Here is a 12704-nt window from a genome sequence, read left to right on the forward strand (position 1 = left end):
GCTGATTGGAAGCGGCTGTCCCGTTTGTATTATGGTGGCACACGCCTATATCCCAGCACTCAGGAGGCTGAGACAGGAGGGTTGTTGAGTTTTCAGGCCAGTCTGGGATCCACAGTGAGACTCTGCCTCAAAACAAAAACAAACAAACAAAAAAACAACAACAACAACAAAAAAAACCTCACCCCATCTGCGTCAGAGATCCTCTGATGGTGCCATGTCAGCCCTGTCTACCCCACCGTGGCCCAGGAGGCTGCCCTGTGGGGGAGACAGTGCTTTCCCCCTCTGCCTTTCTGGGGTGCAGCTGATGAAGCCCAGAAGGACAGGAGAGCACTAGGCCCGGTGGCCCAGTTTCTTCCCACTGACTGGCCAGCCTCAGCCTCCTCCCTCTCCGGGGAGACGCAGGGCCTGCAGCCTCCTGCCGGGGCGTACAGCTCTCTCTCGTGGGCAGGTGGCTGCCCTTTGAGCCCAGAGTGACAGCCCAGGGCTGCGCCCATCACTACTGTTTCCTGTTCTGAACTCGTAACACTTTCTCTTCAGCAGTAAAAACAACTTCTTTCAAGAAACTATCAGTTATTCTTGCAAATGTGATCTTTCCCTCGTTTGGACCTAAAATAGCACTGTATCTAACAGTGGCATATTCCTTACACTCTGCAGGTACAGCTTGTCTAATTCCTTCTTTTTCGGTCCAAAGCCAGTCTAATGACCAGGGATTAGTTTATTTCTGTCCTGACAACACCCAGCAGCATTTCACATAGTACTGGATACTTGGTGCAATGTTTGCTAAGTAAATATATATTTTTACATCTCCTTTGTTAACCTGAACAGAGTTCAGACTTCCCCTCTTCAAGAGATCATCTGTAGATGCTGAGAAATTCGTACTGAGTTCCGCTTAACTACATCTTCAGTAGTTTAATCCTAAGAAAACTGAGTTGAAAATGACTTGGTTGAATTTCAGATGTTGAAATTCTATATAACATTTCCAAATATTCTGGATTCTATATCCATCCCTTTCAAGGGTCACTTTCCCCAACAGGACTTTTTGTTTCATATTTGTTTATGACTATTTTTCAGTTTATCAAGTCCTGTACATGTGGCTTTTATACCGCTGAGTATGGTGAGGCCCCTAGTTGGGTGGATGGAGCTACACGTGTACAGAAAGAAAATCGTGTATTTTTATTTATTTATTTATTCTGAAAATTCTACGTTTTTAGAGGCAAACATCTTTGCACAATTCTGTGCCATATTTCTAGTCGTTCACCAATAAATATATTTATGTGTGTCTAATATGGAAATATTTGTCAGATCAGGCGCGGTTTGCGGAGGAGGCACAGAGGCCTCGGTCTAGCTACAAGGTAGGCAGCTGCAAGACAACATCTGTGCAGAGAGACCGCGCTGTTCGCCTCGCCTCACTGCCACAGTCAGTGCAAACCTCACAGCATCTATAATTTTCATTAGCTCTGCTCTTCTACAATTACCAGTTTCTTTCCCAAGTTGTTTGTCTCAGCATGATGTATGTTTTCTACTTCTTTTGATTTTTCCATATTGTGGCATTGTGCACGTGGTGAGTGCTTCTTTAATAGACCAGTGTGATTCTGAGTTTAGGAAATTCATCATTCCCTTACTTACCAAAATATAGTTCAAAGAATAAAAATCCTTTTCTATAAAAAAGAAATTAAAAATCAGTCTTATTCAGGCAGCACTTTAGGAGACGGGAGGAATAACATACAAGCCCTAAATTATATTCGAACACGACACAGATCCAGGGGGACATCCGAGCCGACTCACCGTCAGTGCCTTAGAATATGTTCATGGCTCTCCTCCTGTTGATGTCCCTCTTGATTTGGCAAACAGAGCAAACGGGACAGCATAAGGTGGCCATGAAGTCATCACAAATAGAGCCCTGTTTGGAAACACGAGAGCAACAAGAGGGTAAAGTGCACCCATTTGTAGTGATTTTTTCAGGCAACCTGAAAAGAAGCAAAAGAGTGCATTTAGGAAAATGTTAATCGGTATTTCCATAGACCTCCCATCTCTTTTTATGACCTATGCTTTATAGTTCCAAGACTCTACGGTTTCCGACCAAAGCACCAGGGTGTGGGTGCAGCGAAGAGCTGCAGGAAGTAGGATCTCAGAACCGTTTCCTCCCACTGCCTCACTGTGCCTCTGGTCCAGAGGGCGGCAGCCGGGAGCGATGTCTCATGGAAGACGAAAATGTTAGGATGTCTGGTGTGTTGCATGCATTGGGAAGAGATTTAGAAAACTGGCAAAGAACTCAGGGCTGAGGTACTCATAAGTAAATGGAAAGAAATGAGTAATGAGAAAAACCAATTGTTATTTACTTCTATTTTGGTTCTTTGAGTGAGACAAGGTCTGGCTTTGTAGTGCAGGCGGCCTTGAACTCACTGTGTAGCCCAGGCTGGCCATGAACTCAGCAGTTCTTCCACCTCAGCCCCCTGCTTGCTGGGATTACAGGCGTGCGCCACCACGACCGGTAACAGTGGTTGTTGATACCAAGAAAATGAGATTTTAGCCGGAAAAACAATCATTCGCAACATGACTCAACTCCGAAACTGAATGAAGTGTAACTATCACACCACAAATGGACACGAAGGAATTAACCAAAGTTAGGTCAACCAGGTGGGACCAGATGGGGTTGGGAGTTGGGTATAGATGGGGTGGGGAGAAAATAAAGCTAAAGTCTCATCTTCTGTGGTAGGAAGTAGGTGAACTGCCCCAAATCAAGAAATCAAAAAGCAGCAATACCAGTCTAGGATTTGAAGGTATGGAAGAAAAGCTCCCCAAAAATCAGTTTCCAGGAAAGAGAAGTAGGAGAAAGAAATTTGAGGACTACAGTTTTTCTTTAAAAACTTTGCAAGATTAGATCATTTAAAAATAATTCGTTTCGGGGCTTTGATAAGTGAAATCTGCATTAGAAAACAGGAAGTGGTAGCATTTAATAAGCCAGAGATGTTCACTTTGGGAGACACAGAAAGCAGCTGAGATGACAGAAAGCAAAGCCGAGCCCAGGAACCCGAAACCTAAGGCAGCCAGGCCTGGCCGCCTCACGGGAGAAGCCCTGGGCACCTCACCGCACCAGGAGGGCGGGCAGCTGCAGGGAGGTGAGACAGAGGGCACGGGCGGCTCAGGAATTCTGTCACGAACACAGAAGGAAGAGAATTTGGTATTGAGGGGTGGGGGTGGCAGAGAGACAAAGGGAAAGGCGGGGAGAGAACGGCAGGGGGCAGCAGAAGCAGAGGAAGGAGGGAGGGGCGGAGGGAGAGAATTTGTGGATTTTTTTGTTGAATGCATCTTTCCTGGTTCCATTTGATCTCTTTCAGATATGTCGCTGCTTATTTTTGTCTGATTCATGATTACCGTAAAATTTTATCCCCGATTTATATTTCTCTACCAATGTCAAATAAAATAGGATCTTTAGAATACGTTTAGTTCTTTTCAGTTTTCTGAATTTTATTAAAACTATGCTAAAGTTTTCATCTCAGATGAAAGCACCAAGGAGCATTTTAAAAACTGATTGTGTACTGGGCCTTTAAAATCTCGACAATGTTCATGTTAAAAATATAATAAAGAGCTTATACAGATGAATATGGCATGCAACAATAGATAATATATATATATTTGACAGGATGTTTGAAAATATAGGTTTTCTAAAAATTCTTTTCTTTATTTGACATATGAGGGACTGAAACTAAGGTGTTCACACTGAGCTACATCCGAGTTCTTTTTTTTTTTTTCTTTTTAAATTTTCAAAAATTTTTAGATAGCATCTCACTAAGTTGCTAAGTTGTTCAGGCTGAACTTGAATTTGTGATCCTCCTGCCTCAGCCTCCCAGAGTGCTGGGATTATAGGTGTGCACCAGTATGAATGGCTTTGACTGGTTTCTCAAAGTTTTTTCATCTGATTAATGAAAAAGTAAAACCACAGTGAAATATCATTTTTGCCTCTCTGGCAAAATTTTTAAATGTACTATATAGTATCCGTAAATTTATATAAATGCTAATATATTTAAATTGATACAAGCTTTCTGGGAGGAAATTTGGTAGTATTTTTCAGAATGTGTATAACCTGTGATCTAGGATTCTAGCCACAGAAAATGTCACTGAAAATGTATAATCATATATGTCAGCTATTTAAAATGCAAAATTGTTTAACCTTTCATCAAAAGAAATGATTAAATTATATGTTGGAGTACTGTGCTAGCATCGAAAAGAATTAGTACGCCGACATGAAAAGAAGTCTAGCATAAATTAAGTGGAAAAAAGTAAGAGGGTAGCATGAATCCATTTGCATTTTTAAACCCAGTTAAAAAATAAAAACAAAAGAGCTTTCCAATCCAAAAATTTGTACGTATATTTACCTCCAACCTAAACTTCTATGAGGTATAGATATAGGAAAAAATCTGAACGAGATTCACCTCAAATTATTAGTAGAGTTTATCACTGCACAGTGGAATTGGGTACAAAGAGGTTGAATTTTCACTTTTTCTTTATATACTTCTGTGTTGAAATTTGCCATACGATTATCCATAGCATGCATTTTCATAATTAAAATAATAAATTTTAAGTGAAAAGTAAAATAGTACGTGTGCAACTAATTTTTTAAAATTATTTTTTGCATATTCCCTTATTCGGTTAATTCTGCGTACCAACTTGGCTAGGTACCCAGGTATTTTAGTCAACATTATTGTAGCTGTTTCTTGAAGACGTGCTCTAGATGAGATTAACATTTAAATCAGTAAACTCGTAGTAAAGCAGATGGCCCGCCATTATGTGGCAGCAGGTGAAGACCTTGATATAACAGGGGAAAAAAAAAAAAAGATTTTCCCTGAGCAAAACGAAATTCTCAACCACTGCCTGTGTCCTTGAGCTGCAACTGTTCCCAAGTTCTCTGGCCTCCCAGGTATTCTGCAAGATTCAAACTTGAAGCCTCGTACCTGCATGACAGGTTTTCTTCAGATAACCCTCCCTCTCCCTCATATACATGTGTGCATACCTATGCATGCGGATACAGAGCCACAGGCACACATGTGCACGCACGCACACACACACCCATCACTCATGCCACAGGCTGTCTCTCCCTCAAGCCCTGCCTGCTGCACCCCGACCCCACAAAGCTCGCAGGTGCAGTGGCCAGGTGCATGCACAGCCCGGACAGCCGGATGCAGCCTCTCCTGCGAGGCTGTGTCTCTGGGCAGAGGACCCCATCTCCTAACACTCTGTCTCTTCTGCGGACCTGCCTTCCTGGGGTGGTGCGAGGCCTGAGAGGTGACAGGCCAGACACACACCCCTCTCCTGCTGGATGACACACAAGGCCAACAGGAGAATTACTTTTCTGCTAGTTTGCAGCAGAAACCCAGAAAGGGTCACATCACTAGAGGCCCTGGGGCTGCCGGTCCCATCTAACTGTGGCCCTCAGCCTCCCCAGGTCCCTGGAGAAGGCCAGCGGCTGCACACGTGCGTGGTGAAAGCACGAGACTCACAGGGATGCCGTATCGGGTTCGGTAGAGCGTTCTCATGGCCACAGATGTCCCGCACAGACAGCACTCGTTCATGTCGGCTGCAACCTGGCACCCGAGACACACGAAGCAGAATGTACCGCAGAGACCTGGACACATGGAAGCAGGGACACAAGTCACCGCTCTGCCCGGCAAGGCTGGAGGTCGGGCCAGCCCCAGCACCGCCTCCCACACCGTGGGTCCTTGTCACCCATGTGGCTGCTGAGCCATCTCCACCACTTCCCGAGTCACATGAGGAATAACCACGCCTTAGAGGGCGCACTCTTCACAGTGGGGCCTCCACCGGTCACATATTCAGGGTCCCTGGAGCCTCACCGAGTCCCAGACGTTACCCCTGGCCAGGTCTGCGGGGGACGTAACAGGACGAGGAGGACCCCGGGGGAGTCTGCTTGGACGTCCAGGGTCGCCCACAGAAGTGGCGCCCATGAGGCCCCGATGAGGGCAGGCTACTGCCTGCATTCTGAAGCACAGTTGGGTTTTGAAGGTGGACAGAGAGGAAGGCGGCCCCACAGGCTCCTTGGCTCAGGGTTGCAAAGCCTGGGTTCCTTCAGTGTGGCCAGAGCCGCACACGGGGCGGGGCACAGCTGGGGGAAGACCAGCTGTGAGTGCTCGGATTGTGCCGTGAGTGTCACAAGGAGCCACCAAAGTGCTTTGAGAGAGGGTGACTTGCTCAGATTTACGGACGAGCCCATCTCTCGTGGAAGCAGTTCAGCCTGGCCTGGGACTTACGTGCTCATTTAACTGGGTAATAAGACCAGGGGTGGGAGGGTCAGGGTCTATCTTTACAGAATTTTACCACAATAGTCTTAATTATCACTTTGACTGCAGATGTTGAACTAATGTCCCCAGAAGGCAAGACTATGGGCCCATTATCTACTAAGACAGCAGAGAAGATGAACAAATCCCAGGGTTCCATGCCTTAGGTCATTTTTTTCATCTTAGTCATCTTGATGCAATTATTAACTTGATTCAGCCCAAAGTTCCTGTTTCACTGATGCGTTAAAGGCTAATATATTTTCTTTCCTTATCTAAGAATGCTGTGTAAATTTGAGACAGGTGAACAGATTCGGGAGCAAAGGTTTTGTGGGTGGGCTGGTTTCTTGGTTAGAATTGTGGTCAAAGCACCGTGGTCTCCTGTTACCCTAACCCACTTCCAAACTTCCTTTCCTCCAAGTCCACTTTAAATGAGCCCTCAGAATGATACCACTTACAGAGACCTTCCAAAGGGAGAGAAAAGAAAAAGCCAAATCAGAGGTACTTTTCCACGTGACAGCCAGCTGCCCTCAGAATTCTTCTCTTTTGATCATCTGGGAAACCTGTTTGTATAAACCGAAGTAGTTCCTCCCTGAGCTCATGCAGAAACCATGGGAGAGGGACTTTCTGCGGTGTGTCAGACACCATACAACGACAGAGCAATGACTTTAAAGTGTGTGTGACCAAAAAGAGTCTTTTTTCCAAAAATCAAGTAAAACTTGAACTATTTCTTGCATTCATGTCTATTATGAGGCTAGCGCTGTTCTGGGAATGAATGAGTTCTTTCACAGTTAACTCTGACACGCTGGGCGTGCGTGGTTGGAGGAACGTAAGTGCGGTCAGCTCGTGCCCTTTGATGTGAAGCCTGCAGGAGCCCAGAAGAGGGCGGACCTTCGGCTACAGGAAGAGGGGAAGGACCGGGACACCAGGCCCCTTCCCAGGCTTTTCCCACACTCACACACTCCGCAATCGCTGAAGCAGTCGCACATGCCCGTCTGCCAGTTGGAGTTCTGGGGCGCACCAACAAATCCAGGTTGAGTCACGACCACCACCGGTGACTGGCTCTGCATTGTGGACGCAGTCTTAAGAGCTGTGGTGGGAAGGAAAGAGCTGGCATTAGTGACCTCCTGCAGTGGCTTAGGAAAGTCCATCTTTGAGGCACCACTGCCTTGATAATCCTGGGGGACATATTTTTATCTCCTTCCCTCAGCAGACTGAGGCCCCGGGGGTTGCCTTGTTCCTGAACTATTTATAGACAGGGAGCTGGTACCTAGGTGACAGGGAAACAGACGGACTTGTGATAATGAAAGTAGTGGAGTGTGGAAAGTGCCTCTAAAACTTTGCCATCCTGTGCCTCTCCACCCTTCCTCTCTTGTTGCTTTACTGTGCTCCTTCTTGCTTGTGGATGCATCTCTGACTGGCTGTCCTCACCACTCTTCCTGCATCCAGGCTGGCCCAGGACTTCACACAGATTGGGCGTTGGATCCCATAACTGCTAGTCACAGTGGGCTTGCCAGACCCTTGCCGTGTGGTGGGACCAGCTGACAGTGGGTTCCAGAAAAGTTTTTACCAAAGTGGCTAATTTTCTTTTCTTCTCTCTTACTCTTTTTTTTTTCTTCTTCTTCTTTTTCTCTTTTTGAGGCTGGGTTTCTAAGTAGCCCGGGCTGGCTTCGAACTTGCAATCTCTCGGCTTCTGCCTTCTCTTAATAGTTTCCGTAGCACCAAGCTCGGTTTCAGACTCATGGTAATCACCTCATTGAATGAAGCACTTAGGCTGTACTTGACTCCCTTACAGTGTGTGAGGAACCAGATGGAAAAGGTTGCCACTTAAGAATTTAGCACAGTTTTAAAGACACAAAGGGAAAACGCTAAAATTAAAAATATAGGGCCTCTAGATACTCTGGCAGTGTGACTCTATCTTCCTCTCGTATTCTTTCTCAAATGGAGAAAGCAGTCTTAAAAATAGGCAAATTAGCCAGGTATGGCGGTGCACACCAGTGACCCCAGCAATCAGGAGGCTGAGGCAGGAGGCTCATTTGATGTCTGAGACCATCCTGGATTATAAAAAGAGACCCTGTCTCAAAAAAAACAAACAAAAAAAAAAAACAAAAAAACCCTCTCCCCCAGAAAAAAGGCAAATCACTTCCATTTTTTCGCATTATTTTGCACTTCTTCTATTTCTTGAATATACTGATTTCTCTCTGGGTCTCATTGAGTTTAATTTTTTAAACACAAAAAAAAAGAGGCCCAAAGTGTCCTCTTTAACATTTGTATCTGTGGAATATCATCACTCTCAGTATATTACTCAAAGGTATTTATCCTCTCATTACTGAGAACAGCGTACAAACACTATTTTTTTTAGGACTAAGAGGATGTTTTTGTTTGTTTGTTTGTTTTGGTACCGGGCATTGAACTTAGGTCCTTGTGCTTGTGAAGCAGGTGGCAGAATCACCGAGCTAAATCCCCGGCCCCTTTTAGGACTGAGTTAAATGGTACTATATAAATTATATAATAGTAGGCATGTAGTTACATTAAAAAAACAGAAAAGTTGATGTATTTAAAACACTAAAAGGAAGCCAGGAGTCATGGTGCACGCCTGTAATCCCAGCACTTGGGAGGCTGAGGCAGGAGGATCGCTGTGAGTTCGAGACCAGCCTGGGCTACATAGAGAATTCCAGGGCAGTCTGAACTACGTAGTGAGACCCTGTCTCAAAAAACCAAACCAAACAAAACACACTAAAATGAAAATAATTAAAAGCTGCAAGATTAAGAAAATGGTGAGAAGGCACAAACAGATAATTTCCAAGAGAAGAAATGAAGCGTAGCTGGTCGTGCACATGGTAATCTCGGTACTTTGAGAGGCTGAGGCAGGGGAGTTATAGATGTGAACCCTGCCTGGGCAACTAAGTGAAACCTTATCTTAAAATTAAAAATAAAAAAGGACTACAGATGTGGTTCAATGAAAAATCCTGGATTCAATTCCCAGTGTCCAAAACAAAACAAACAAAAAACTCAAACCAAAACAAACCGTTTGAGGAGTATAATCATTATGTGTTGCGGACATGTGCTAATAAAAATAAAAATTAGGGGCTGGAAATGTAGCTCCGTGTGGCTATGGCCCGCCTTGCAACTGTAAGGTCCTGTGTTTGATCCCTGGTACAGCAAAAACAAATTCATAAAATAAAATGAAACAAAAATTAATACAAACAGAAAAAGGACAAAGAAGTAAAAAGATAAAAGATCCTTAGATAAATCAAAACATGCCTGTACTCACTCAAAACTAAGGAAACGCAAATTCAACACTTGCCAGGCCAAAATGAAAACTTGATAGGCCATACAAAACCTTTTTAAGAAAAAAAAGTTTAGGGCCGGGGATTTAGCTCAGCGGTTAGGTGGCCTGCCTTGCAAGTGCAAGGACCCAAGTTCGATCCTGGTACAAAAAAAAAAAGTTTAGCCAGGCATGGTGGCTCACACCTGTACTCCCAGGACTCCAGAGGCTGAACCAGGAGAATCACCACCAAGTTCAAGGCCAGTCTGAACTACGTGGCAAGACCCTGTCTCAAGAAGAAAAACAAAAACCTCCCAAAAGGAAAAAGAGTTTAGCATTTTTGTCATAAAGAGGCTGATTTCTAAAAGAAAATATAAACAGTTTCAAAATAACAGAAAAGTTGGAGATTTTCAGGTGAACATCTGCAAACCTGTCACTTCCTTCTGCCTATCCCGGTACTGGCTGCAAGGACAGTATGTGTGTGCCTGGCCTGATGGTAGATCCAGGGCCCCTTGGAGGAGCCCGGCAGTTCCCACACGACAGGGATGCCAGGAATGGGGGCAGCCAGGCCCCAAGGCTCGGCCCTATCCGGGATAAGAGCGCAGGCCAAGGCAGCAGTTTCCAGTTTGGGGGTGCCGGTGGCTGAACTCCTGGACACCAGGACAGTGCCCCTCACCCATGTGTTGGTCTCTGGGCTTTTCATCACAGCCTCAATAACACGCCTGTAAACGTCAAATGCTGCCCCAGCCCAGCAGAGCTACTCTGGCAAGGTGAACTGAACTTCAGTTCAGTGGTGAGAGGCTTCAGGAAGCCCGAGTCACCACAGCAGGTCAGAAGCTTGGGCTGGCAGTTGGCTCCTGCCGCAGGGCTGAGGAATCGTGGTCCTGGACACGGAGCCCACCCTGTGGGTCCAGCCACACAGCATCAGAGGCCAGAGGTGTCAGCTGTAGAGCCGGCCACTGCCCTCACCATTTAAAGCCACACAGCCTTCTGTGGTGAGGTCACTGTGTGACGGCATGGATGATAGTTGGTTTTTCTAACATACGGAAGCTAAAAGTAGTAGGCTTTGAAGGTATGAGATGAGAAACAAGATATTTGCATGGTGCCAGTGCTCCCCGCACGACACTGAATGCTTCCAATAGAAAAAACAGCAATTTGCACAGAGAAGCCCGCAGAAGCCTGACCAGGCAGTCAAAGCGAATAGGACCAGTGTAGGGACACAGCAGTGTCATCATGAGCCCATTGGGACGGATGGGCACAGCACTTCCTGCTACCCTGATGAACGTGCGCAGAGTGTCATCGTGAGACACACTGGACAAGTTCTGCCGAAGGGTGGATGACCGACCCGTCAGTGAGCTTCAGAGGTGCAGATGGAGGGGCCTTGCAGATTGAGGGACACCAGGAAGGTGCAGACAGACAAGGGCTGGACAGGGCTCAGAGTCTGGGCTGGGGACACCTCAGGGGTCGTGGGGGCTTTGCATGTATGAGGCCCAGCCTGCTCTGTCTGTGCTGAACAGCAAGATCTATTTTTTTTCCCCCTTCGGTACCGAAGATTGAACCTGGGGCCTCGTGCTTGCCAGTAACTGCAGTGCCTCTGTGAGAGGGTGTCACAGGGCTCCTTAGGGAGTTCAGGCTTCAGGTAAATGATTTACAGGACAAGAGTTCAAGGAGGAGGAGGTGCTGTTGGAAAGGGAGGCTGTTTTCAGGTCTGTTCTCAAGAAATCACCTGGGGCTGCTGGGGCGAAGGGCAGGGTCTCTCCCACCGTCTGGGAAGGAGACCTCCATAGTAGCTGGGGCTTGCTGAGGCTCACTGGACTTCAGACACTATTGTTTACCTCGATGCTCACAGTTGCAGCTGAGCCTTACCTATGGGTGCTCTGGGATTCTGTTTCTACACAAGAGGAGGCTCTCAGACCCAGGGGAGCACCACAGCCTCTCCCTGGTCACTGGCAGACAGAAGTCAAACATGAATGAGCTCCTTGGCTGAGTGATTAGTAGATTGTGTCCTGGATGGAGGTGTGAAGGGGGCTGAAGGAGGCGGAGCCAGGCTGGGTAGGTCATGGGGGTGGAGTAGATGCAGTGGGTGAGGTGAACTGGCTGGGGTGGGCCAGGTTCCTCCCGACTCTGCCATCTAGGGGCCCAGGATGGGGACGCAGCTGCACTCACCTGCCCCTGCAGCACTCAGGCACCCCTGATGCCTTTGTGTTGCCTCCGGCTGCACCCCACTGTCTAAAGCCCATGGGTTCCCAGGACAGCCTGCACAAGCCCCAGGAGGCTGTCCACAGACACCACAGTTGGGACAGGGCACTGGGGTGCAGCAGACAGGGCCCAGCACCACCAACCAGTACGTTGCCTGTGTTACCAACATTTATAAATTCAAGTTTTCAGAATCAGCATTGGTGACTCGGGCCTGTAATCGCAGCACTTTGAGAGGTTGAGGCAAGAGGATCTCAAGTTTGAACCCAGTTTGGGCAACTCAGGGTGACTCTGTCTCAAAATAAAAACTAAAAAGGGCTGGGATATAGCTCAGTTCAAGGACGCTGTCTCAAGAAGAAAAACAAAAACCTCCCAAAAGGAAAAAGAGTTTAGCATTTTTGTCATAAAGAGGCTGATTTCTAAAAGAAAATATAAACAGTTTCAAAATAACAGAAAAGTTGGAGATTTTCAGGTGAACATCTGCATACCTGTCACTTCATTCTGCCTATCCCGGTACTGGCTGCAAGGACAGTCTGTGTGTGCCTGGCCTGATGGTAGATCCAGGGCCCCTTGGAGGAGCCCGGCAGTTCCCACACGACAGGGATACCAGGAATGGGGGCAGCCAGGCCCCAAGGCTCTGCCCTACACACACACACACACACACACACACACAGTTCAGCAGATGATGTGGGCTGCCTCACCCCACACACTCTTCAGGATGAGCACAGTGCCCAGTGCTGCCTGGGGCCCCAGCACCAGCACTGAGGACACAGCAGTAATCCAGGGACAGGGGCAAGGCTGGGCCTGGACCCCTAGACCTCCACATGCCCAGCCCAGGTCCCCCCTGCACCCAAACTCCAGGGCTAAGTGCGAGAAACCTCACTTGGGGTGACAGCCTCCCACTACTTTTTTTTTTTTTTTTTTTTTTTTTTTTTTTTTCCTTTTTATTAACG

At 46.7% G+C, this 12704-nt stretch overlaps 1 protein-coding gene across 1 annotated transcript in view; it reads right to left on the minus strand.

Moving 5' to 3' along the window:
- The window catches only part of Plac8 (placenta associated 8), an 18308-nt gene that overhangs the window by 1599 nt on the left and 4005 nt on the right, over nucleotides 1–12704 (minus strand). The window contains exons 2-4 of the mRNA XM_010617253.3: nucleotides 7246–7377; nucleotides 5499–5623; nucleotides 1786–1900 (exon numbers count right to left, since the gene is read on the minus strand). Of these exons, the coding sequence (XP_010615555.1) occupies nucleotides 1796–1900; nucleotides 5499–5623; nucleotides 7246–7357 (342 nt within the window). The 5' untranslated portion in view covers nucleotides 7358–7377 and the 3' untranslated portion in view covers nucleotides 1786–1795. The remainder of the gene's footprint in view (nucleotides 1–1785; nucleotides 1901–5498; nucleotides 5624–7245; nucleotides 7378–12704) is intronic.

Source organism: Fukomys damarensis, unplaced genomic scaffold, assembly GCF_012274545.1.
Source record: "Fukomys damarensis isolate Sample0158 unplaced genomic scaffold, DMR_v1.0_HiC HiC_scaffold_37, whole genome shotgun sequence".
NCBI lineage: Eukaryota > Metazoa > Chordata > Mammalia > Rodentia > Bathyergidae > Fukomys > Fukomys damarensis.